This window comes from Homarus americanus, unplaced genomic scaffold, assembly GCF_018991925.1.
Source record: "Homarus americanus isolate GMGI-L3 unplaced genomic scaffold, GMGI_Hamer_2.0 scaffold33468, whole genome shotgun sequence".
Taxonomy (NCBI): Eukaryota; Metazoa; Arthropoda; class Malacostraca; order Decapoda; family Nephropidae; genus Homarus; species Homarus americanus.
Genome location: NW_024714177.1, coordinates 4661388 through 4688991, shown reverse-complemented (window position 1 = coordinate 4688991; position 27604 = coordinate 4661388). Strand labels below are relative to the sequence as shown.

Here is a 27604-nt window from a genome sequence, read left to right as displayed (position 1 = left end):
GAAAAATCTTTCCATTCCAGGCATGGGAAAGAATTTCCGGGAGATTGCATCATGTTATCGACGCATGGGTGGGTAGGCTCAGAATGCTCATGAGCTACAATTGGTCACTACTGTCATGTGGCTGTTTGGGATACCTATGAATGGCTAACATATGTCACAGCCTATCTTCTCAAACTCTTGCATCATGACACTCTTAGTTCAATGTCTGCTGCTATTGTACAAGCTTGTTTGCTTGCTCTGCTGTTTTTACATATGATCTGCATTGTTTTGCAGTACTGTACATTACTGTTTCAGCATAAAATCAGCCAAGTATTCATTAAAGCATTGTTAAGATGTAAAAAGGTGAATGGAGGGTACTTTCAGTTTTGTATACTGTACTGTACTTTCTGTAAGTATGAAAGTGCCATTTGTACTGTATTGGACAATGCATGCTAGTGTGTAAGGGGTTTATGTACAGTATGCAGTGCATATTCAATCCTTCCTTCATGGGGGAAGAGGAGAGTGACAGTTAGCAACACCTGCTACAGGACAAAGGCAGGCCATCCTGTGTATCATCATCATATCAATTGGCCTGCCTGCATCACAAGCTCAAGATGACAGCATCTGCTGGTGAGTACAGTATATTCAGTTCAGTAGTAGTAGTAGTGTATTCTCTTTATTTACAGTATATTTTATATGTACAATGGTGTTTGCATAAATAAATGCAGCTCTGTGTCCGTGTGAGATGTGTAGTTTAGACTCGAGGAAACCTCCCCAGTACAGTGGGGTATGCTATAACGAACGTAATTGGTTCCAGAACCTCGTTCGTTATAGCATTCGTTCGTTGTAGGATTAATCCGTTCCAGGCCCCCAAATACAACCACTTGACACTGAAAAAATTCTGTGGAAAATGTAAAAAATAGGGTATTTTATCTTACCTTAGTGTTGTTCAGCATGCAGGTACCCCTAAACACTGGCACAGCACTATCACTTCCACTGGGAGTCTTTGCTTTATGGTCCTCAAATAATTGTCTGGCCTTCTCACAAATTATAGCTTCACTAATGTTACCACCTGCCATTTCTTTCTCCTTTATCCACACTAAGAGTAAATTTTCCATCTCTTCAATCACATTACACCTTGCTTTGCTAAGTCTAAAGATTCCCTTAGCCACTTGCACTGTTTTTAACTCCCCTTTATTCTTCACAATCGTACATATAGTCGATTTAGCCATCCCATGTTCATCACTAAGTTTCGCAATGCTTCTTCCATTCTCACGTTTCTTTATAATTTCTTTCTTAGTTTCAAGGGTTATTAGCTTTCTCACTCGCTTTGGACGATTCGTTGTTACAATTGTATACTTGTATAACAAAATAGTTATACAAATAACGCGAATTTCCACATCAAAAGACGAAATTTCAACAATAACAGTGGTGCACTGGCTACACAATGAGACAAAGATGGCGCCTGACGCTCTTGTTGTGGGTCGCGGTACAACAATAGTCCCGTATTCATCCGCGTTCGTTGTAGGAGTTGCGTTCGTTATAGCATTCTCAATTTTATAGGTAAAACCGTTCGTTATAGGAATATTCGTAGTACGATCCGTTCGTTATAGCATACCCCGCTGTACCTGGAAAAATTCCAGGGATGTGTGATTTTTTCCATACAGGAAAATATCTCAATCGCAGAACTGCTGTGCACCAATTATTCTGGCTAATGGGGATATTACTACTGTATTTAGATTCTTAGGTCACAGACCCACTAGATATGGTTTAATGTCTGAGGCATCTTTTTCACAACAATGATGTCTCTGTAGGCAAAAGAAACGTCATCGTTGAGTACAACAATTAATAATTTGGGGAGATGGCCATCCTTCTGATGGGTAATAGTACTGTACTGTACTAGGTTGTGTGAGGTAATGGTTAAACTGTTTGGGGGTTTTGTAAATGGAAAATACCAGAGTAAAGCATCAGCTACGTCAGTGAGATAGAATGGCTGTCCGTAAATGGAAGGAGAATTTTTTTTCTGATTCTAGTGAACTTTTATTATACCAGGAAGAGTCAAAGTGTGAACAATAAGAAGATAGACTGTATTTGCATTATATAAACTACTGTACTGGTAACTTATGTAATTATTATAACACAAATGCTAAAAGTGAACATTTATATCCCAGAAGCTTTGTGTGATGGAGGCATCACCTGACTACAACTAGAGTTAATTGAAAAATAATTACAAAATATTCCATCAGGATTATAGCCAATTGAAAAAATCTCATACATATATCTCCTTAGGATATTATCCTTGTCACATCATGAGAACAACTCACCTGCTTTGAATACAGTATATTATGAATAAAATCCTAACATTTAGTTTTAATTTACATGTTGCTACCTGACTTATATTGAGAAAAAATCTCTCAAGGCCAAATAACTAGCAGAGTGTGAGTTTAAATTCTGGTACATAATACTGTACTTCTCTTCCCCCTTGTTTTGTCATTCCCAAATGCTGTAAGACTTACATTTTGAATTTTACAACAAAATTTGAATTTTAAAATTGAAGTACAGTACTGTACAGCATTTACTTCAAAATGAATACAGCCAACCAGAAGAATATATTAAATATTATAATTAATATGGGTATGACAATCATTTTGTAAATATAGAGAAATCTAACTGACACATAGATTTTAAGTTCGATGGGAGGTAAATCTTCTTGAAGCATTGGCCGGACTTGCGTCACCCTCTTGACTGATGGTGAAGGCCTAGGTGTTACTTCATTCCTGACGAACACATTCACCATGATGTTTACAAAAAGGAGAGAGATAATAAAAAAGAACCAGATATCTATAAGTTTGATCTCTGCAGTTGTTGGAAGAGAACTAGAGAGATTGGAGAAGAGCGTGTAGAGAACAAGGAGTGTTGTGAGAGACATGATGGCACGAACATTGAGTGCCTCAAGTTTAATGAAGAGCGTTGACCAGCTCACCAGTAACAGTAGTGAGGAGGGTAGGAAGGTTGACAACATGACCACCCCTGGCCGTCGGTGGAGCTTGAATTCCAAGATTGCCTTGTTAGTCCCTGAATCTGAACCAAGCATGATGTCCCTGATGGTATAGAGTGCCAGGTCTGTGTCACCAGTGTAGTGGATTATAACTTCCTCTGAGAATTCAACAATTTCCTCATAAGTGGATGGGAGACGAACATCGATAGTACAATACTGCACATCAAAAGGGTAGCCAAAAAATCTGAAAAAGCAGGTGAATCTTGCTGTGTAGTGGCTGATGATGGAGAGGTTGTTGGTAGCACCGGGGTAAAGCAAGTCTGCCAAGTGGAAACAAAATGTCGTTGTTACAGACTGTAACTCATACAGTGGGGTATGCTGTAACGAATCTAATTGGTTCTAGAACCTTGTTCGTTATAGGATTAATCCGTTCCAGGCCCCCAAATACAACCACTTAACACTGAAAAATATAATATAAAATTGTAAAAATTGTAAAAATGTGCATAAATATGCATATAAACCCCTGAAATAAAGAATATCATTAATACTTGTGATAAAAAACAATAAATTAGTAAAAAAAAAAAAAATAATAATGTTCCTTGTAGGAGTTTCGTTCGTTATAGCATTCTCAATTTTATAGGTAAAACCGTTCGTTATAGGAATATTCGTAGTAGAATCCATTCGTTATAGCATACTTGCAAACAAAGGAAGGCAGTATTAAAGTGAGGAAATTCCAAAACCTTAATGACTCCCATATAAACTTCCAAATATTAGATACTCATCTTTTTAGATGAACATTCAAAGGAAAATTGATGGTTAAATTAAACTAGTAAATGATTTGCCAGTGGGGTTTCTGTGAAATTACATTCTTTCATGGTGAGTTTGGATTAAATGTACAGTACCTCTAAGATTATAATTGTGGGAAACACCTTCTTTAAGCAAGGGTTTTGGACATAAATTATGAGGTAGTCCCTAATATCTTACCCCTGTTAACATTATTGAAGGCAGAAACTGTGGCATTGTTAGCCGTAGTTATACTAATGCTCTGTTCCAGCAGTTCCATTTTGCCACTTTCGAGGTTCATCAGTTGATACTTGGGTGTCCACACCATCTGCATCTCGTCCTTGGTCAGGATGGCCCCACCTCTAGACACACTCAGGTGCCTTAGGCTCAATCGGTCATCTATCCATGTCAGGACCACTTGGAGTTCTACATCAATGGCCATGCTAATGTCATCAATGCTAACCACCCTTAACAAAATGAGCTCTGGAAGGAGCTTTAGAACACTGCCTTTGGGACCTGCAGGAGGCAGTTCACTCTGGTATTCATTTCCAACCTCCACTTTACCACAGTTGACCTCATCACTGCCATCAATACAGTCATGGTCCAAGTTACAACGAAAATGTTGATCAGTACATTGGCCAGATGAGCACATAAAGTCCTCACTTGTGCAAGGTGAGAGGCTAAGGGTTATGATATTACCTTTAGCGACACCACACATTTCTCTGTCTGTTATCCACTCATGTTTACCTGTTGGATAAGCATTAGTTGCCAATGTATTTATATACATAAGGGTCGAGTTATCTAAATATCTCTGTAGAAGCCAAGTTTTATTGGGTGCATCCCATATTATCAAGAGATCATAAAACCCACGGAAATGAGGTCGGTTATTGGTATATCCTGACAGTCTGAACCGAATTTGATATTCACTGTCAAAACATAAACCTCTGAGGTGTAGAAAGTCTGACCTATATATTGAGCACCCAGCACATTTTTTGTTTGTTTTAAGACATTCAGTATCTTGCCAGGAGCCTGAGACAGTCAACAAGGCACAGTTGTAAAGCAATCCTCCATGAGGATATGATGGGGCAAAGTTCAAGTAGTCCACAGGATGATCAGAGTGGATGTTTCTCCAGACACCCTCCTCCTAGATGTCACTGATGCCAAGCCATTGTTTCCAGTCTTTGCCTGGAGAGCAGAGCTGCTCATAAGGGAGGAGCTCCTCAGTGAGGTGGTCATTGTCAGTGGCATCATTTGGCACTGCTAAAGGTGCCTTCAACATTTGACATTGGTCATTGGACTCTGACAAAGTCTGCTCCTCTGGCAGGATCATGTAGTAGTGGTTTGGTGACCTAAGATAAAAAAACAAAATATTTTACTTATCACAGTTAGTGTTTTGTATTGTAAAAAATATTATACACCTAAGTGTCTTAAGCCTATGTGCATTTCTGGAACTGTGTGAGGGTTTTTACCTACTTGGCTTCACAAGCTAGAAGGATACACAACACTGTACAGGGGGTCCCCAGGTTACGAATGGGTTCCGTTCCTGAGCACGTTCTTAGCTGGATTTGTACGTAAGTCGAAATTCATGCTATGTGCACACCGTACTTTCAGAACAATGTTTAAAATCAAATTGTATCATAGCTTAAGTCCTTGTATACATCTAAAATCACTTAATATCAGCTGGCATTAGAAAGCTGGCATTAGAAAGTTGGGGACCCCGTGTATAACTATACTTTCTGACTTAATTTACCTGTGATAGACTTATTTATTTATTTATTTTTATTGGGCACCCCTACATCCTTGTGTAAGGTGAAGCGCAGAAGCGTTTACAGTGCCCAACAGGAAAGCATGCTGAGTTCATGCTTGCCTTTATGTCTCATGAGTTAAGGGCGTAGAAGCCTGAAGAGTCAATGGTTTATGTCATCAAGTTATTGGAAGCTCCAACAACTTGTCCCTGAATACGAATTCGCAACTTTCGATTTACACCAGGTACCTACTTTACTGCTAGGTGAACAGGGACTAATGGGGGCTAGGAAGTATGTCCAAACAACTTCCACCGGCCCGGGAATCGAACCCCTGACATCTCGCTTGCGAGGCAAGAGTGGTACCACTCTACCACCAGCACCCCCATAGCCTTGAGCGAGTGGGTAATTTGATTAATTGAATGATTTATAATATTACCACTTATCAGCTTATTAACCATTTGGGTTGTTGCCCTGTTTGTTGTTTAATTTTTACTACCTTTATTATTTAGAGTTAGTACAAGAGGAAACTTGCAATGTTTGGTAAGGTCACACAGTATAACACCCATCCCATGTCTTTTCAAGGCCAGGAATCAAACTTAGGACATATTAAGAGAGGTACGTGTGTTACCGCTGTACTACCAATGTAAACTTTCACTTATTAAGGGTTCTACTGGAAATAAGTATTTGATGGCTTTGTTGATTATTCTTGGTGAAATTGCCTCACTTTTAGCCATTGTTTGTATACCTGCACTGGCTCCATACTTTGGTTGTAGACTTGCAGAGTCTGTGTACAGGTGCTACTCTACTTAAGAACGTCCAACTTACAAACTTTCAGAGATACAAACATCATCACTGAGGGGGGTTACCTGCCAGAACAGGTGTTTAATGTGGATGAGACTGGATTGTTTTGAAGAAAATTCCAGATAGAACAAACATTACCTAAGAGGAGAAGAGTGAACCAGGTTTTAAGGCTGTATTAAAGGGTATAGCTGTACTAAATATTCATTATCTTTTCATTTTTTACAATATGTTTGGTATCTACAGGAGTAAATTTGGACTTACAAACAATTGGACTTACAAACAAGCCTCAGGAACGTAACTAGTTCGTAAGTATACCTGCATTGTTTATACAGGTATACTATACTGTACATGCTGAACTGTATACCTGTACCTGCATTATCTATACACATATGATGATTTTACCGAATAAAAATCTTTATATCTAAATCCCATATAGTTATCCAAAACATTTCATCAATATCCAAGAAACAAGTTTAAGGTCACCCACTGACCATCAAGACATTTTCAGAGGTAAAGCTTCCAGAGCCTAAGACCTGCAACTTATGTACCTGTTTCACAAATATTTTTATTAACTCAATACAGTATTGTTAGTGTTATGAGAAGAGAAATATATACATAACAGACATCTCAGTCTTTAATATTACTGTATCAATGTGCAAGGATTTGTATAATTTTATGATTAATTACAGTACAGTACATATGTTTGTGTGTGTATTGAATGTTTCTGATAAATTGTAAAGGACAGCAACATTACCTGCAAAAACTCTCTACATCCACGAATTTGAAGGTAACTCCATATACTTCTAGTTCATCTGTGTCAGAGTTGAAGATGTTACCTCGACCCAGGGTGTGACAGGCAGCCATATCCACCACTTCGGTGTGCCAGAATGCGCGGTCCCAAATGGAAACCTGAGCTATTTCCCCAATCATCACCTGCACATCATGTTATTCATCTCAGCCATGTGGAAAGTAGTGATCAAGGTGTGAAGTGAGTGTGATGGGGATATTGTCACGTCAGAATATTATAAAAACATACAGTACGGTATGTACAGTAGATGCAGTGGCTCCCTAACCTGGTTCACAAGTGTACTCCCAAACTATTTTTGTGTCCCTTAAGCCTTCCATTAAAGGGTAATAATGCTTGTAGGAAGGTTTTTTTTCTGATATTAATACAATAGTTATGATAATATTGTAATAAATCTCTGACTTTACCTAAACTAACATTATATAAAATAACCTAACAATACCTAAACTAACCCAACCTAACTATTGAACATCTTATGAATAAACACTACTCAAACAAATGTATTGAACATGTAAGAAATACAATGCAGCTGACCTCCAATATTGTGTCTGTTCCACTGCAAATATGACAACTCTCCTAACTTACAAGCTTATGACTATTCTTGGAAACATCAGTGAATATTTTAACAGTGACTGAGGCTAAATATAATGTAACTGATTATGGCCAAGTTTGATGTATTAACAGTGACCATGGCCAAGTATGATGCAGTATCAGTGACTAACGCCAAGTATGATTTATGGTAAGTGAAAAAGAGCCAGATATAATGAAAATATTGAATGGACAGATATTACAAATTGAGTGACAAGAAGCAGAAAAGTGAAAAGTAAGATATAACGAAAACTGAAGAGATGAACATGAAGAAGACAGTGAAGAGCCGGATATGATGAAGGCAGTGACGAGAGCTATATGTGATGAAAACAGTGATGGGGGGGGGGGGGAAGATGATAAAGGTTAAATACTGTAAAAATAGCCATATATGATCACAGTGAAAGAGCCAGATTGAGTGAAGCTCAAGACTACTGACCTGCGTAACGTCAAAGCCCCCGCCAAGGCTATCTTGTTCCTGGCCCAGCACGAGCGAACCATTCATCTCCAGGGACCAGCCAGCCTCCAAATTCCCCGTGAACAGTTCCTGCAAGACAATACCAAATGATGATGCATGTGGCTTGCCTTTTCTTGCACCGGGTCTGTTTAAGGTGCCTTTGCAGCAATTGAAGAAGGAAAAGTAGAAACTACATGTTTTCTATCATTTATGAGGAATACGAGTATATACTACAGAATAATTTATTAATTTCTATGGGATTTATTGTACAGTATAACAAAAATAAAATACTAGTGGACTTAAGCCATGGGGCATCAAACTATCAAACTAGCACTTTGCAACATCAATTCGCCTGATTAGCTGGACAGTTGGCGCCAATTTTCAAGTCAAGCAAGATCCACAGTCCATGATGAGGATACAGTAATTATACAAAATAAAATATCGAGCGCTGTAAAATAACTAACTTTAATTTAAATGTAAGTATTATTACAATTTTTAAAGATATTGCTTAAGTGTACATTTTTTTTATTGATGTTGATATTCCAAAAACCTTCGATATGTTCTTGAAATCAGGAGCACTTGGCCGGGGATTACAGTAGCCGAAGTGGGAGGGACGAGTTGCTTTTACGTGTGTGTTTTACGGTACGCGCTTAAAAAATGAAAATTCTTTGGAAAGTTAGTGCAATAAAGTGTCGCAAAAATTGCCAGTGTGACGCCACCGTAAAACAAGTTGACGGAAGTTACGGAACCACAGAAAATTAGCTCAGTGTGATGAACCATTGGGATCGTGGCCACACTGATTGTACCGAGTTCAGTGTGGTGATTTGTAATTACACTTATATTTGCATAGTGTAAAAAAATTGTGTATGTCCATTAGTGCTTTAGCCTAGTAGTGTTTACAATGGAAAATAGTGGAAAATATTTAAAACGTAGAAATATAGTGTTAAACGTCCTCCTCAGCCACAACTCACTCGGCTGACATAAAAGATGTTCAACGTCATTACTTCACCACGACAAAATCAAGGTAAATGATGAACTCACTATATTTCATATAACTGCATGTAATTCTTAATATCAAAATTGTAAAATTTGCTTCCGATAATTTTTTTCCATCATGCATATGGGGGTTTCTGGCCAGTGAACCTAATTGTGGAGTTGGGTAATTTGATTTCCGCTAAATCATATTAAGACGCATACATTCATTATTTCAAACATGAACACGTAGGAAGTTTAAAGTAAATCTTTTACATCAACTAACTGTTAAACTCTGGTAGCAAATTTACGCTTTAGGAGGACGCATTTAATATACTTATTTTTACCCACAATAAGGCATACGAAGACAAATTGCGTATCAGTAGTACTACATTATGCAAAAACTAACATTTTAAAAGATCAGAATCACATTGAAATATTACACGGCTCCTGAAAGTTGGTGGATGAATGTGACAGCAAAGGCGGGAATATGAAGTTGTTCGCAGTCATATTTCCCGCCACTGCTGACGGCCGTGTAATAAACAGTATTTCAGTGTGATCCTAATCTTTTAAAATTTTAGTTTTTGCATAATGTAATATTACTGACCTACCTCTACATACCTCATTCTGCCAGTAGATTAAGTAGTACCTGACCTACCCAACCTACCTCACCCTGCCAGTAGATGGTATAGGTGGTCCGACTCAGGATGTGACACAGATGGTTCCATGTTTCGAGGGCCACATCCCAGACGTTGATGTCCAAATCGTCTGTCTGACCCTGGCCGTTGAGCCATAGCATCAGTTGCTTCTCTGCGTGATCTGTGAGGTGAAGGATGTACACTGTTCAAGATGTGTGGTACAGGGTATGCAGTAAAGGATATGTGGTTTAGGATGTGCATTAAAGGGTGTGTGGTCCAAGATGCGGAGTGTAGGATGTGAGGTGAAGGGCTCGTGATGAAGGACGTCTTAAAGGATATGTGGTGTAGGGTGTGTGGCCAGCAAGGATGTATGGTGGAGCGTGTTTGGCCAACAAGGATGTATGGTTTCAGTGGCTTACAACACAATAAGTCAATACTACACACTAATGAAAACCCAAATAGCACGATCACAAACAAAAATGTTAAAATCTACATCCCAGTGTTAAAAAAAATAAACGCCCAATAAAACCTACGTTCATAAGGGCGTGAGTAATAACAACGATGCAACAACACTGCACGGAACCTAATAGAATCTGACCTAACCAACCAAAGAAACTTACCTAACCTTACTTAACTTCCCAGCCAGGAGTTCCACCCACCCAGACCCTTTTCATATTAAACATAAAGTACTTATTTTGATATCTGGTGTTATATATATGTATGTTTATATGCTGCCTTTATTGAATATATATATATTATATATTATGTTACTTCTTACCAAAGTCAGAAAGTGTTTAGGCTTGTGTAAACACGAAATATGCTAGGCACGTTGTAACCAAGAACAGAGAATAAACGCCCAGCCAGACAGACCATGTGCTTGTCATTCTCCCAATAAATAACGCAAGATACTACACTGGTGACGAGGATGGCATTCACAAAGTGTTGGTGAAGTCCTTGAAGAGAGGATAGTGACCACTGAAGGGAAGGCTACTCTGAACCTAGAGAATTTAAGTGAAGAGAGCAACCATGGCTGGCGTCAGTGGATACATCGGACGATTGGGGGAGTATGATGCAGACAAGGAAGATTTCACATCATATTGTGAGAGAATGGACTTCTTCTTTCTGGCAAATGAATTAATGGACGATGGTGGTAATGCTCAGAAAGGAACGCAATATTTTTGACAGAGGCAGGAGCTAATGTTTATTCTACTCTGGTCAATCTGCTTACTCCAGACAAACCCAAGGACTCCTCACTGATTCAGATTACCAAGATTCTGAAGCAATATTTTGATCCTGCTTCACTTGAGATTGCTGAAAGTTACAGATTTGGCACCAGAGATAGAAGTAAAGATGAATCAGTAAGTAATTATATACAGTAGTAGCTTTGAAGAAGTTATCCATTCACTGTAACTTTAGACAGTTCTTGAGCCGAGCTCTAAGAGACAAGTTTGTAATAGGCCTGAATTATGAAAAAATACAGAATAAGTTAATAAACACCACTAACTTAACTTTTGAAAGTGCATGTCAGATAGCTACAAACATGGAATTGGCCGAGAAAAACACCAGAGAATTTGTTCCCAATGCTGGTAGTGAAACCGTTAGCAGTAGTGGCTCAGTGTGTAAAGTAACTGTAGCTAAAAGGAATAAGTATACCACAAAACAAGGAACACATGCTGATTTAAAATGTAAGAGGTACCGAGGGAAACATGAAAGCTTTCAGTGTAAGTTCACGAATTCAAAATGTTACAATTGTCAACATATTGGACATATTGCTCCTGCCTGTAGAAGTGATAAAGGTAGAGTATATGCCGTTGAAGGTGGAGAGAAGGAAATGAAAAACAGTATTCATGAGAGTGTTAATAATTTTGGATCTGATAATAATGAGAGTGCCCATGTGTTTACTATTTACACCAGTCGTGAAGAGAAAGTTAAACATAGGTATAATGTGGACTTGTGTATTAATGACACACCTGTAACCATGGAAATGGATACTGCAGCCGATTTCTCCATAATGAGTAAATATATGTATGAGAAACTGTTTGCGCATGTGCCTTTAGAAGACTCAGGTGTCAAGTTGAGAACTTATACTGGAGAGATTTTGAACACAAGGTAAATTAGAGTGTGAGGTAAAGTACAAAAATCAGAATTTAAAGTTGCCATTAATTATAGCTAGTTATGTGAATAGACCAACTTTGTTAGGTAAGAACTGGTTGTGTGAACTTGAGATGGACTGGAAGGAGATATTTAGTGTTAGAATGTGTAACAGTATTCCAGGTCTTGAGAAATTGCTTGAAAAATACAAGATTTTATTTATAAAGGGACAGGATGGTATAAAGGGTTATGAAGCTCATATCACCATTGACAAAGATGTTACAACCATATATGCTAATACCAGACCTGTTCCTTATGCATTGAAAGGTGAGGTTGAGAAGGAATTAGACAGACTTGTGAATGAGGGAATTATTGTGAAAACCGCCAAGAGCAATTGGGCTGCTCCAATAGTAATTGTACTTAAAGCTGATAAATCTGTTAGACTATGTGGTGATTATAAAGTTACCATTAATCAAGCTGTTGAGGATGAGCAATATCCCTTACCCACATCTCAAGATTTGTTTGCTGCACTAACAGGTGGAACCATTTTCACTAAGTTAGACTGTTGACGCTGAAATTCAACAGTACCTTACCATCAACACTCATAAAGGATTGTATAAGTTCAAAAGGTTGCCTTATGGTGTTAAAAGTGCACCAAAGTTATTTCAGTGCATCATGGACAAAATTCTTGTGGGTCTTCCCAATGTGTTATGTTTTCAGGATGATGTCCTTATTGTTGACAGTGACATCCAAAATCATGTCAAAACCCTAGCCACAGTATTCGAAAGATTGTTGGCACACAATGTCAGGCTCAACAAGAGCAAATGTTCATTCCTAGCTAAAGAAGTAACTTATCTTGGCTACAAAGTGAATGCAGAAGGGCTGAGACCTGTAGAAGATAAAGTAGGAGCCATAGTAAATTTACCTGCTCCAAAAAATGTCAGTGAATTGAAAGCATTCCTAGGTATGATACAGTATTATTCAAGGTTCTTGAGTGGACTATCATCAGTTTTAGCCCCTCTGCATGAACTATTAAAGAAAGGGATACCATGGAAATGGAACAGTGCAACTCAGAAGTCATTTGAAGATTGTAAAGCTGCTCTGTTTAGTACTGATGTTTTGGTCCACTATGATACCAGTAGAATACTAAAGCTTGCTTGTGACGCATCGGGTTATGGATTAGGTGCTGTCATAAGTCACATTGTCATGATCGTGATAATGGCTAACCTGAAAACCTTAAGGATTCATATTACGCTCAAACGTCCACAAAACCTTCCGAGTCCCCCAGTGGAAACGTCCCCCGTTTTCTGTGTTTCCCCGTCTTGTTTGTAGGGAACTTTGAATATAATCCACGGATTCAGTAGCCGACGCTGTATGCTGGGACCTGTTGCCATCCAACCCTTTGTAATCAATTTAATTTTGCTTTTGATAGCTGAGTCAGAGCATTGTTAGTGAAGATAATAGTAGGGAATGAAACTGAGTTTATAGTCTCAGTTTCAACGTCAGAGTGTACAGTAAATTAATTCATCGGAATAGAAGTAGGTGGACTCCCTGGCCTATTTTGAGTGGGTGCCGCGGGCATTTCTACCGTTAGTGAGTGCCCGTCCCTTCATCCATACAGGTATGCCATTCCACTCTGTGTTGTAATTCGCCCTTCTTTAAGTGATTTGACCCAATTAATAGTTGATTGTGCAAGTGTTACAGTAACGTAGCTGATATGCTCTGAGTGAAGTCATATTTACGTCTTTAACGTCCCCTGAAACGTGTTGTTGTTGTCACCGTTAGTGAGTGCCCGTCCCTTCACCCATACAGGTCCCTAACGCAGCCTAGGCCGTGTCTGTAGCGTGGATGTTGTATCCACTATGTCTGGGGAGATGTCCGAGGTCCAGTAGGATCAGTTACCTTCGTGAGACCCGGCCGTCAGACACTTCAGACTACCTATAGCCCCCATAGCTGGCTCGTCTGGCCCTAACGCTCGGCCTGCGAGGTGACCCCGGATCACCAAGCCACACACCACTACCAGCCCCCATCATTGGTGGATGAGTGTCTAACTCCGTAGGGCTATTTGTGTGGTGGGATTAATCCACTGGGATCTTCCGAGTTCGTCAGAAAGTACCCCATGGTGGCTGGACCCCATGGCTGTTGCTTGAGTATCACTCCTGACGACTGAGTGTTGTAGTGGCAGCTGCCCTGGTCTTTATGGTGCTAAGTGACTATAAGAGTTGTGTGTTATTGAGTATGTCCACCCAGTAGGGTTGGAAGTGTTATTGAGTATGTCCACCCAGTAGTGGTGTGAGTATGTTGAGCCTGAGGGCCTAGTACTAGATTTCGTCTGTTGGTACAAATAAATTCTTTCTCCTAATTTCATATTAATGTTCAAATAAATTTTTTATTTGTATATTGTGTCTATTATTTACCTACAGTATTTACCGTTATTTCTTCCCTATTGCTTGATACTATCATTACATCTACCCACGAGCCTCCTCTCGTCACGCTACCAATGGTAATAAGAATGAGAGTAAAGGAAATTGTTACTGGCACACAGAGGCCCTCATAAATGGTGGCAGTAGAGGCCCTCATAAATGGTGGCAGCTCAGGCCCTCATAACATAATGGATAACGGTGAAGAAAGACCCATTGCATATGCCTCGAGATCTCTTACCCAAAGCGAGAAAAATGATGCACAAATAGAGAAAGAGGCTTTGTCTATCATATTTGGAGTAAAGAAATTTCACCAGTATCTATATGGGAGGAATTTTGTTTTAATAACTGATCACAAGCCTCCCTTGGCAATTTTGGGTCCTAAATCACCTGTTCCTGCAGTTGCTGCAGCAAGAATGCAGAGATGGACTTTGATATTGTCGGCATATGACTATGAGATACAGTACAGAAGTTCAGATGATCATTCCAATGCAGTTGCTTTATCAAGGTTGCCATGTAGTGGATCAAATGGCGGAGTAGAGCCTAAGGTTTATGCTGTAACCATGATAGCAGAAGATTTTCCAGTCACCTCCGGAATGATTGCTCATGAAACTAGGAAAGATGTTGTATTAGGAAGAGTCCTGGAGTATACACTAAATGGATGGCCAGAGATTTGTCCATCCTTAGACTTTCAACCGTATCATTTAAGGAGATGTCAATTATCAGTAGAACAGGGATGTGTGTTGTGGGGTATGAGTGTTAATTCCACAGTGTTTAAAGCCCCGTCCACACGATCGAACAGTGCCCGGCGGACTTTGCCTGTGTGTCGTACACACGGAGGTGCTGGTTGGCAGCAGTCACACTTTGCCGCTAGTAGGTGGTCGGCAGTAGCTGCTGCGGTACGATCACCATGGTGTATCGCAGGAAAGTTAAATCGAAGACTATAGCGCTGTGTATAATAATTGCTACAGTGTGCAAAAAGAAGAAAAAACAGAAAAGGGAATGGTGCAAGGAATGGTTATCTCAACGAAAAGTTAAGGGAAGTCGTGCCACGATTTTACGTGATCTGCAAGGTGAACATGAGAAAGACTTCACTAACTACATGAGAATGGGCCCCAACACCTTCTATAGACTTCTCGCTAAATTGGAACCATACATAAAAAAACAAGATACCATTATGAGGTAGAGCATATCTCCAGAGGCTCGTCTAGAGGCTACGCTCATATTTCTTTCAACTGGGTGCTCCTACACGTCGCTTCAGTATATAACGAGGATATCAAAACAAAGTTTGTCTACCATAATACCTGCAACTTGTCAAGCCATATATGAAGTACTCAAGGAGGATTACTTGTGGGTGAGATTTGTAGTATACATAGTTATTCATTTTTGACGGTCACGAGAGGTTCCCATGGTAACACATGTCTTATTAAGTGATATAGTAGGCTTAGTAGGGTTTACGGTTTTTATCGATTATTAATGAAAATAACACTGTTTTTGTAAAAGGGGATAACCCTCCATACACATGATACATGATAGACCTGTTTAGGACACAAGGTTGCTTCCAAAACGCTATAGACAACTTATTATACACTGTATTTAACATAATTATATACTCCCTAGCGTATGTAGTCTTAAATTAAATATCTGAAGACCCACTCCAAACAATAAAGACATGTAAACCAAACCAACATGCATATTCGTCAATAAAAATAAAATACTAGAGTATGTTTTAACAACAGTTATCACTGTTTGCCACTAATGACGCATCGATAATTATAAGAAGTACGCGTATCTAACACCCTCATTCAATAAATGACCCTTACATAATAGTGTTGAGGAGGAAAGCCTACCTAGTTTCCCCAGATAAAGGATCTCATAAATAAGTTTCTGAGCATGTATTTTATTTTCACCGCTCCTCTGTCGAAGATCGTTAGCAACAACCTGACCAAAATTACTGTCTGCATCATTTATAATATTTTCGGAGGAAGATAATGACTGCAGGTGATGGAGGGCCTCTTTCAGGATATTATCAGCATCGTCAGAAACCCTTTTGGTCGGTCGTTTACTTGTTGACGGTGAGGGTGAGGGTTCACGAGTATTCGATTCTGCAGCCGAACGAGAGACAGTCGGCGTAGCCATACGAGAGACGGTGGGCGTGGCCGAACCAGTGACAGTGGCTGGTGGATTATATAATTATCATCAAGTCCCAGCAGTAGCTGATCGTTGAATATCTATAAATAAATAAAAATATACACAAGCCCTTTGTGACACACAAAAATATATACATACATATTACGTACAATACAGAGAGAGAGAGAGAGAGAGAGAGAAAGAAAGAGAGAGAGAGAGAGAAAGAGAGAGAGAGAGAGAGAGAACGCTTGCATACGTACCTTGTGATCAGAATGTACCTCAGACATATCTTCTGTAGTGTGAGTATCCATGTTTGACACAGATTGTCGAATTCTGTCTCCATCAATGAGGAAATGCAGTGCATCAAAGCACCATAATGTGGGAATATAAATGTCCTCAGTTCCGGCTCCAGATTTTTTTGATTTTTGCATCTTTCTTAGTTCCCGTCTATGCTGATTTCGAAGTGATTCAATTTTTCTCTTCACATCACTTGTGGTAACTGTAGTCCCGCTTCTATTCATGTCCTCTGTAATCTATCTCAGTGCCGCTGCACGTTTGTCCCTATCCCTGTACATGTCCACTTTGACATTCCATAGACAAGGGTGCTGACGATAGAGTTCAATCAACACCATGGTCTCTTCTCTAGACTAATGAATGTTTCCTTGGTCTGTGGCCGACGGAGGAACAGATATTTTCCAGTGGTGACTTGTGGCGAGACTGAAAAACTGGCAGCCAGGGTTCCAAGGTTAACTTCGTTTGTCTGGCAGGGTCGTCCATCCATACCCGGCGGCAAACGGTCAAACCACCAGGCAGACGGCCTTATCTGGTGATTTCGCTCGACCACGGGCACGGGCACTGGCACTCCGTTGGTTTGCCCGTCAATTTTGCCCTAACAACGGGCATTAAGCGAGTGCCCGTCGGGCAGTGCTCGATCGTGTGGACGGGGCTTTAGAGGGCAAATTTTGAATGAACTGCATTTTGAACATCCAGGTATATATGCTATGAAAGCACTGGCCAGAAGTTTTGTGTGGTGGCCTAAACTGGATGGTGAAATAGAAATGATGGTACGTGAGTGCTCTGTTTGTTAGAATGTTAGGAGTATGCCACCCAGCACACCTTTGAAAAGTGGATTGATGTTAAGCACATGTACAGTACTAATGCTGGTAGCACCATTGATGAATTAAGATTTATATTTGCCGAACATGGAATACCAGAAGAGGTAGTTTCTGACAATGGTCCTCCATTCCAATCATCAGAGTTTAAAAACTTCATGAGATTCAACGGTGTAAAGCATGTACTGACCCCACCCTATCATCCTGCCTCTGATGGTGCAGCTGAGAGATCAGTTAGAATTGTAAAGGAAGCACTTTCCAAGCAGGTAATTCAAGGAACTGTAGGAAAATCAATGAAACACAGACTAGCAAATTTCTTACTCAGATACAGAACCACGCCACATAGTGTGACAGGATGTACTCCTGCAGAGTTAATGGTGAAGAGACAGTTGAGAACAAGATTAAGTTTAGTTAAGCCAAGTCTGTTTGAAGTTGTAGAGAGGAAACAAGCTCAACAAAAAATGTATCATGATAAGAGTTCCAGTGAAAGAGTGTTCAAGGTAAATGATAGGGTGAGAGTTAGGAACATGGCTAAAGGTTATGGTACTGTACATGCAAAGTGGATAACTGGTGTCATTGACAAGGTATGTGGATCTAGGACATATTTAGTGAAATGTGGTAACTCTTTGAGATATGTTCATGTGGATCACATCATTCAGGCACATGACGAGATGAATGTAGCACCAGGACATGATGATAAACTTGACACAGTTTCAGATGATCATCATGATGATGATGTCAAAGATGATGTTTCCCAGCATCCACTCACTGTGTCAACTGATTGTAGTGATGATATGTCTGTCACTGATAATGCACAGAGTTGCAAGTGAAACCCCTGTAAAACTTGACGGAGGGAATAGTCCTAGAAGATCAAACAGAGTTAGGAGACCTGTAATTAAATTAGACCTCTAATTATCTAAATTGTGAACAGGCCTTTCAAAACTGTTTAGTTGGGAAGTTATATTTGTTGTGTTCTATTCCCTTCTTCCCTGCCATATGTAATTCTGTAAGTTTTGTTTATTTAGGATTTGTAGCAGCCACGCTCTCTTTTGAAAGGGAGAAATAGTGTTATATATATATATGTATGTTTATATGCTGCCTTTATTGAATACTATATATATTATATATTATGTTACTTCTTACCAAAGTCAGAAAGTGTTTAGGCTTGTGTAAACACGAAATGTGTTAGGCACGTTGTAACCAAGAACAGAGAATAAACGCCCAGCCAGACAGACCATGTGCTTGTCATTCTCCCATTAAATAACGCAAGATACTACATCTGGTACCAATGGAAGCGTCATAGTGTAATTTTATTATTAATTTCTTTTTGTGGGCGTGAGAGTACGCTTGAACCGAGCAGGTCGGTTAAACAAACAGACGATATGCCGTGACGGCAAATTTTTCGGAGGTGTTTTTACGGTAAATAATTAATTTATTCAACAACAAAGCACGTAGATACATCATTTTAGTGTCATATGATCAGTTTTCACCGTGTTTACCCCGCAATTTCCCGTATCCTTCATGCACTGACCACTACAGGTGATTTACGATCGTAGATAGAGAACAACTAAAACAAAAATGTTTTCGTCCGTCTCTTAAAATACTATAATAATAAGAACATCTGTGGATAAAACAAACAAATTCGAACAACTGGTGGCAGTGCTTTACTCCGAAATTACCATGTGTTTGACCGAGGCTTGTAGTTTGGTCATATACAGTATTAGGATAAAACTGGAAAATTAATATTACTATGATTGGGACTCTTGACTCATCCTGTACCGGCAAAATGGCATTAGAGAAAACGAATGAATGAATCAGGTCCAACTTAAAAATAAATTATTAGATTAGGTTGGGTTGGGTGGGTTGGTTTATGTTGACTGTAAACCTCCCCAGCTTATATCACCTGATGATTAAACACCCTATAACGTTACCTATCATTTGGTTTGGTTAGGTTAATTTAAGATGAATTAAATTATATTTTTGGGTAGATTGGAGCGTTACATTGTGGGGTACGAGATGGAATAAACTAGGGTGTCTAAGCTTCAGGTGATCCCTCTTAACCACACTACAGACAGTGCAGGAGTTATAAAGGCGAAGTAGATATATAATACTCACATATGCTCAACATGTCAATATTATCCTCCCTGTTGACGTAGGAGAAATGCGTCGACAGCTCCGTGAACCTCTCGAATCTGCAACACAAAAAAAACCCTGGATTCGGGATAAGACTCGCACTCCCGATGTTGGAGTATTATAAAAAAAACAGGACCGCGAGCCCATTTTTTTTCTTTTGACAGCTGAAGATATTACAGTATAAACTTAACCTAGCCCTTATGGTAGTTTTGGTTGGGTTAGGTTAGCTGCGGTCGTGTTGGGTTAGTTGTGGTTGGGTTATGTTAACTGTGGTAGGGTTATGTTAACTTTGGTTGGGTTGGGTTATGTTAGCTGCGGTTTGAGTGGGTTAGGTGTGGTTGGTTTGTGTATTCTGAAGAAAAGTATTTGTCTTGGCAGTTCCGTTCGCATTACTTTTAGACAATTTTTTGGATTATTTAGTCAAGTTGTGTAATCAGTTATTTCACGGAACGAATCAAATGATTGACTTTACATTAATAAATTAGCCATATCAATGTTCCACTCAGGTTTGTTTAATGTAGGTTAGGACCTGACCATAGAATAACTTAACCTAAGCTAATTTAACCTAATCCCCCATGGTAGCGTTAAGGTTTTTAGGCTACTCATCGAGTGTAATTAGCTGGGGTGTCTAATCTTCAGATGATCCAAACTAACAACGCTCATTTTACAGTATCAGTAAAATTCTCCTTACGATCAGAAATCAATGTGTTTACCTCCATCTACAACGTAAACATATTTCGTAGCCCCGGGCGGTTTTACTCCTCTGTACACGTCACCTTAAAAAAAAAACACGACAAAATCTATAGCAGTAATTTTGTTAGCTGACCTTTGTACATAGTGTCTGGGACTAGCAACTTCCGGATCACATGAAGATTGGACATCACAGCTTATTAACTTTCACCTGAAGATTAACTGCCTTAACGCTACATAGGATAAATTTAGGTTAGGCTAGCGTTAATATAAGGTTAGTTTAGGGTAGGATATTGTTCGGTTAGTTAGGTAGGTTAATCATCAGGTGAGATAAGCAGAAGTGACACTTTAAATGTGGTCACTCCTAAAATGTAATATACAGTACTGTAGATCAATCTAATATGAAATATTAACGTAAAATGTAATAGGGTATCAACTTTAAATGTATTAGTCTACGTTTAAAGGAGTTATTTGATAAGAGTTATATATTACAATTATGAGCTATTTAAAGGAGTACACACACACACACACACACACAAGAGATAGATAGAGAGAAAGAGATAAACCATAAATAAACAAGCTCTTGTCGACACAGACCCAATGGTGACGTGACATGGGGAAATGAGTCGTGAGTAAAGGATTGCTACTCTGTAAGACGCCCTCCATTACTTCTCATTGCAGACGGTATACAAAGGCGAGAGCTGCACTGATGTGTCCTATCACTCACACACATCTACTGAATATTGAACACAACGATGCTGAATAATGGTACAATATGGTCAATAAACTCATTCAAGCACAACTCAGAAATATATACTCCAGGCTATGTACAGAGCCGATGTGCTAGTCACACACAAACACATCCGTCACACACATCCGTCACACACACACACACACACACATCCGTCACACACATCCGTCACACACACACACATCCGTCACACACATCCGTCACGCACATCCGTCACACACACACAAACTAAATAATGAACAGTATGATGCACAATAATGACAAAATGTGATCAATAAACTCGTGTTACTGAGTTCATTCCAAATACCTGTACTGTTCTGATCCAGTTTTAGAATGTTAACCTAAATGGTGTGCCACAGGGAACGTATACACTTTCTTTCACACGCTTCAGTAAACTTATTCTTACACTACCTAGGTCAATACTATTTTACTATGTATACATGACCTACCAAACTGCCTCCCAATATATAAGATAGTACTAACTCCCAACAATTCTTCAAGATATACCTAAACGCACTGGAACGACACATTTTAAACTGCATAACGCTTACATTCTCAAAATCTACTGCCACTGTTTATCTTTCTATCCCCGGATGGACACACTATCCTCAGGTTCAGTCATACGTTACGATATTCAACAAAGAATTGCCAATAGATCCTTGGCTCAATTTTGGGCACAAATATGACCTTCACCAAACACATTTAACATCAACGCAAAAACCACAATACAAGACAAGTCAACACATTCAAAACAGCTAAAAAAAATTACCTTCCAAAACAATATATAAACATTTAATCTCACGATACTAAACGGTTTTCGTGAAGATTAGGAACCCCAGCTTATTTCACCTGATGATTAATTACCCTAATGCTAATCTAATATAACCTAAATTTAATTTACCCAAACATAACCCAAAATAACACAATGTAACCAAGCTCCCGCCAGGTAGCGTTAAGGTGTTTAATCATCAGGTGAAATAACGAATGTAGCCTAACCTGGGTAGCAACAACATCTGCCTCCAACATCCAGAAATTCCAAAGGACTCAAAATAAATCCTTGAATAATGACATGAAACTAACCTAACCTCACCTCAGCACCCGACTTGCACCACAACTTACTACTACTAACCACACGCCTAACATAACACTACCACTGCATACTACAGCACTACTACCACAGACTTAACACTCCTAAGCACACACCATAACACTCCTAAGCACACCATACCACTACTACCACACATGCAACACGTGAAACTTAGGCAACAACAACAACGACGATAATAAGACCATCAGAAAAGATTGAAGAAAGTCAGTTTGGCCTCGGGGAGTTGGTGGTTGGTTCAGGGGGAAGGGGGAGGGTTGGTGGTTGGTTCAGAGGGAAGGGGGAGGGTTGGTGGTTGGTTCAGAGGGAAGGGGGAGGGTTGGTGGTTGGTTCGGGGAGGAAGGGGGAGGTTGGTGGCTGGTTCTGGGGAAAGGTGGGTTGGTGTTAGTTCAGGGAGAAGGGTTGGTGGCTGGTTCAGGAAGAGGTTGTGGTTGGTTCAAGGGAGGTTGGTGGCTAGTTAAGGGAAGAAAGGGGGTGATATCAGGTGAGGGAGAGGGGAGGGGAGTTGATGGGTGAATCGTAGGTGTCAGGATAAGATATAGTAGATAGATTTATTCATTAAATGGTTATAGAAGTTTACAATTGGTTCAGTAAGTGATATGGGGAGAGATAAGGTTGATGGGGAAGTCGTTCGGGGTGAGAGTGGGAGCGAGTGGAAAGGGGTCAAGATATCACTTGATATTATTGCAAGTCGAGGGAGATGTTAGGATAAATTAGTGTTTATTTTTATACGAACGCTGTTGAATGTGGGTGAAGGCATACAAGGCTTGTATAGCTACATGTATAAATAATATAGATGTGTATACATATTTTATGTGTGTTCGTAGGCTGTTACAACAAATTGATTCACTATCAGAAACCTTCAAGACACAAATGATTAGAAACATCGAGCAGATTCATAACACTGCCAAACATATAAATAACTAACACTAAAATTAACTAACGTGAAACAACACTAAATTGTAATATAACTAAACAGTGATGGACTATAATAGACATAAATGAGTACTCACATAGATATACCCACATTGGTGGCATTAGAACAACAACAGAAATAAAATAAGAACGTGAACTGAACCAGCAAGGACTGGGCTAAACTCCATCTGCTGGTGGGTCACCATACTGATATAAAGGTCAGCTCTCGCCGCCAGTGAAACAGCCGATCGTTTAACGCTACTGAATGGTCGTTAAGAACAAGAATGTATTGCAATACTAAATGAAAATAAGATGGGCCAGACAAATAACAGTTAAAACCTTAGCAGCACAGGGTAAGGTGACTAGATTTATAAATAAAAATAAATACATAACACGTCATTACAGAATAATGTGGAACTTGTGGAAGCATGTTATATAAAAAAAATAGAAAAATACGACACGGTCGTAACGCTATCTATATAAAAATAAAATTTTTAGCACTGGAAATTTTGATATTATTTATAAATATTCATTCTGTGGAGTCTAGATAACAGATCACTAGCATCTGGGCTAAACACAGAACCAAATAGAGGCTCTTAAAATGGGATATGAGCATAATACATTTTTCAAGTTTTGAAAAGAATCCTGGCTTGTACCTTGAAATTAACTTATAAATTATGGCATACCCTTCTTCAACAAATCAGTGAGGTAGTGCTAACTCAGCAAATTACAAAAGATATCTCCGGTTATAGCCCTCTTTTTTTTAAAAATCTCTGCGGGCTTATCGTTTGTTACATAGAACAGGCATCTGAAATAATGTCCTTTTATTGGAACAAGTTTTCCCAACAGTTACATGTCGAATAAAGTTGAGCTAAACAAATTCTGACCTTGGTTACTGTAAGTCCTACGTTTTCTGTCGATACAGAGCGTCATTGACGCCAAATAGTCTGACAAGTCATCAGAAAAAAAATTACATCATCTAAATATGCTACACAACCCAGGTATTTGGCCGTGACATGACATCAACTGAAGGTAGCATTACAAAGCCAAAACTCTTATTCGTTAGGTCTTACTAATGTCACAAAACTGGAATGTCTTTAACGACAGGTCAATGGTGCCGCAAACCCTCGAATCTTAGGGAACCCGTTCATTCTTCGATGCAGTCGTCGACTCTCTTTCTTAATGAAGGAAGCTGTCCTTGCTGGTGACGGCGTTGACCTTGTGGAAATCGATGCAGAATCGAAGTGCCGTCTTCAATCGCTAGGTGACTGGTAGACACCACTCGCTGGTGAGCCTGTGATAAACACTGAACCCAACATCAATATCATACCACGGCAGTGTATGCAATGACCTGTCTTGGGGAAGATAAGAGGATATCGTTGGATGGCACGGCCAGCACGTAAAACTCTCTGGTGTCGGTAGACGTTATAGCTCCTGCAACTCCACGTAGTTGGACTGCCGACCTGACTGATGACGGGCAGTGGACCTGCCCTTCTTTTCTCTTCTTTCTCACCATCTGCAAAGAAGTGTCAACGCTTTTGCGGAAATGGATCATCAGCAACAAATTGGGGTGCTGGGCGTGTGTGTGCAACGATAGTGATGACGTGTTTGTCGCGCTGGTCAGCGCCTGTCAGAAATGAGAATAATATAATTTGTGGGGCTTTTTAATAACCACCTCTATGGCCACTAGACGCATGGGCAGCCTGTCCATGTTTCAGCAGAAGAATAGTACTTGTTCTCTATATCTAGGAACTCTCTTATCTGCTTGCCTTGTCGTACCATGTCTTGTAGTATTGGACCGACTGCTGTAGCAAAGTTCAACATCTTAGAAGCTTCTCTCTCTGTCACTAAACCCAATGCCTTTAATGCTCTCTTCTACTACTAACAATCTATCTGCCCAACTATGCAGGACCTCTTATGATATGAACCATTAGTAAGTATGAAACAAAATGGATGATATTAGGGCCTTGCGGCGTGCTTTCCTAAGAGTACAGCAAGTACCTGGTGGGTATCAACTGATAAATAAATATTCAAACCACTAAATTTGGGCTGAGGCCAGCAATGTCACTGTACTGCCTTAAGGCTCAGGTACGTGGTACTCTTACAAGTCGACGATGGAATAACCTGATTAACTGCCTACCTTTGACAAAAATGACAATGCCACAATATTTAGTAACATCTCTCCTCATACCTGGCCAATAGAACTTTCTGGCCAGCCTGTTGGGCTGTCTTTCAGACACCTTGATGTCAGAAAGCGACCGTCATGACCCAGAGCAGGTTTGTGTAAGTGTGTGGAGAACTATTTGGTGACTGGAACCTTGAAGTCATCTTCACCTCTGACGCCGAGTCGGTGGGAGCCAGCGGCGGCTTCCCAACACCGTCTTGACTGGAATATCTCGTGGTGGGCCTGAATCGATGGCAGAGATCGGACACCTGGTCAGGCGGCTATTAATAACTCTCCGGTCTGGCGATAACTGCGGAAGAAATGTCTTGGGAAAACAGTGGGTCAGCAAAAAGTCAGCACCAAGTAAATCATCTACAGCAGGTTACATTGCGCAGTCGTAGTTAGACATAGAACAGTCACAGCACACCGGGCACTCTCATCTTCAGAATTGTTGCGGCTCTGCCAGTAGACTCTGGTCTTCTCTGTGGGGTACGTTCCCATTTGGCCTCCGCCAAATCGTTGATACAGTCCTCAGCAACAGGCATTCGTGCGCAAGCTGCATTAGCTGCTCCGAAGACTTGACGTCACTAAAACCAAGGCTACCTTGACCCCAAAGGATCCAAAACGACGTATTTGTCAGTCTTCCTCGCCGCAACAACACCCTCTTTGATGAGTTTGAACAGCGAGGTCTCTAAAAATAGTGACTGGTGTTTCGACACCATCAACTTCTATCGTACTATGACAAAAGGCCGAAATTGCCTTAACACGTCTGGGTCGCCCATAAACTCTCCTGGAAAGATCAAGTCTCGTGAGGCGAAACCGAAACTGCACTCTCTCGTGCTTCACCTTTTGTGAAATCAACCCTTTGGCATGCTGTCAGCCTTACTCAAACCAGCCATCACTCCGACTGGTGACACGTATTAGTCTCTTCAGTAATAATCATGACTGGTTTGCCCGTGTTCTTTGTGTCCAGCATAAACTCTGCTATAGACCTGGCTTTCCACAGTAACAGGGGTGTGTAAATTTGGACGCCCATTAGGTGTGTAGAACGCGTCCTTTAGCTCCTCCTCGCTTCGAGTGCTGGTAGTATTCCTTGTCTCTCGCTCTCTATGGAGAGGGATTAAAGCCCTTTGAACCTGTGGGGGCATGCCATCTTTTTAGTCTACCTCAAACAAATCATCAACGTAGCAGTAGCCTCTACAATGTTTTCTAAATTCCTATCTAACAAGTATGGTATTGTCTTCAAATCGATGATTCTCAAAATTCTCTGTGAGCGATAACTCAATCAGAATCAAAATCTTCCTTCACCAGAGTCAACCTTTGAAATACCTCTCTTTTCTCCTATAAATTCAGGTGGGTCTCTTTTTCTCTGCCTTCTTGGAGCCACAGTGTTGTCTGTACCTTCAGGAGCAAGGGCACAAGCTTTGAAACTTCTCCTTAATACAAATAATCGTAATCACTGTCTGTAGAGACGAAAAACATAGAGCCTTACCTGTAAACGCCTGCTGGAAACAAATGGGCCCAAAAACTGCAGAGCCGCCTTTACAAAGTGTGTAGTCTCTCAACCATAAACTCATCAACTGGCTATCTGAAAACGTGGAGGCGATAGCCTAGCAGCGTGCTGGATCAAAATGGAAAAAACTAGATCTGGGGTGGGGCATCGGTAAAGGGTTACTCTGACCAGGCTATGCGGTACAAGTTTCTGAATCTGCTTCTCTTTCCTTTAGCCTCAGCTACTTTGCTTTATTCAACTTCGCCTGGCGTGTCTATCTCTTTTCGCTATAAGCTTCAACTTCTGCTGCGTATTCAACTACTTTCAATTTTATTTGTGATTCATGAAGGCGTAATTCATCATTCATGACCGTGGCTCAACTACGATAGTCTGGCTAAACTTCACCGTAGTCTTCTCTTAGCTTCGCATCAACACTATCCTCCTATTGACTACCTGCGTTATTTCAACTTCTGCAAATTTCATACCATAATACTCGCAAATTAATCTTAATTCATGTGCGCCAATTTTCTAAACTTCCTCAACGGAAGACTACCGATACAAATGCATACATCATCTTAGCTAGTAATACGCTGATGGCTGCTAATAAAAAAAATCATAATACAAAGAATATCACCCAAGTGTCAAGGTCGTTAGTAAGATCCTGTACAAAGGTCGCCAAAACTGTTACGCCGTCTCTTTAATTTACTTTAATATCCAATGTTCGAAGGCGTAACCAGGCAAAAAAGAAAAGTGAAGTAAATTAAAAGGGAATAAAAAGTAAATAAATAAAACATTAAATTAAATTAAATTAAATAATAACACAATAAAGCCTCGTGGC

The 27604-nt window shown here is 39.9% G+C and overlaps 2 protein-coding genes across 2 annotated transcripts; both read right to left on the bottom strand.

The window, feature by feature from the left end:
- Positions 1 to 1987: 1987 nt before the first annotated feature.
- Positions 1988 to 5101, bottom strand: LOC121878348 (gamma-aminobutyric acid receptor subunit beta-like). Its single transcript, XM_042384522.1, has 2 exons — positions 3962 to 5101; positions 1988 to 3297 (listed from the first exon to the last, which is right to left on the bottom strand). The coding sequence occupies exons 1-2, from the start codon at positions 4545 to 4547 to the stop codon at positions 2555 to 2557; spliced, it is 1329 nt and encodes a 442-aa protein (XP_042240456.1). The 5' UTR covers positions 4548 to 5101; the 3' UTR covers positions 1988 to 2554.
- On the bottom strand, positions 4905 to 25819 carry LOC121876029. Its single transcript, XM_042380899.1, has 7 exons — positions 25700 to 25819; positions 25445 to 25584; positions 19632 to 19708; positions 9793 to 9944; positions 8136 to 8243; positions 7061 to 7239; positions 4905 to 5109 (listed from the first exon to the last, which is right to left on the bottom strand). The coding sequence occupies exons 1-7, from the start codon at positions 25817 to 25819 to the stop codon at positions 4905 to 4907; spliced, it is 981 nt and encodes a 326-aa protein (XP_042236833.1).
- Between the last annotated feature and the right edge of the window lie 1785 nt (positions 25820 to 27604).

Bases quoted from the DNA above. Each gene is read 5' to 3' on its own strand.
- LOC121878348 (XM_042384522.1), bottom strand. From the start codon at position 4,547: ATGTATATAAATACATTGGCAACTAATGCTTATCCAACAGGTAAACAT. The intron at 3,298-3,961 runs GTAAGATATTAG...TCCACTTGGCAG, and splicing joins CTTCAATAATGTTAACAGGG to ACTTGCTTTACCCCGGTGCT.
- LOC121876029 (XM_042380899.1), bottom strand. From the start codon at position 25,819: ATGCCTGTTGCTGAGGACTGTATCAACGATTTGGCGGAGGCCAAATGG. The intron at 19,709-25,444 runs GTGAAGATGACT...TTTGTGTTGCAG, and splicing joins CCACCGACTCGGCGTCAGAG to ATTCGAGAGGTTCACGGAGC. The intron at 7,240-8,135 runs GTCAGTAGTCTT...CATGATGTGCAG, and splicing joins GGGGCTTTGACGTTACGCAG to GTGATGATTGGGGAAATAGC.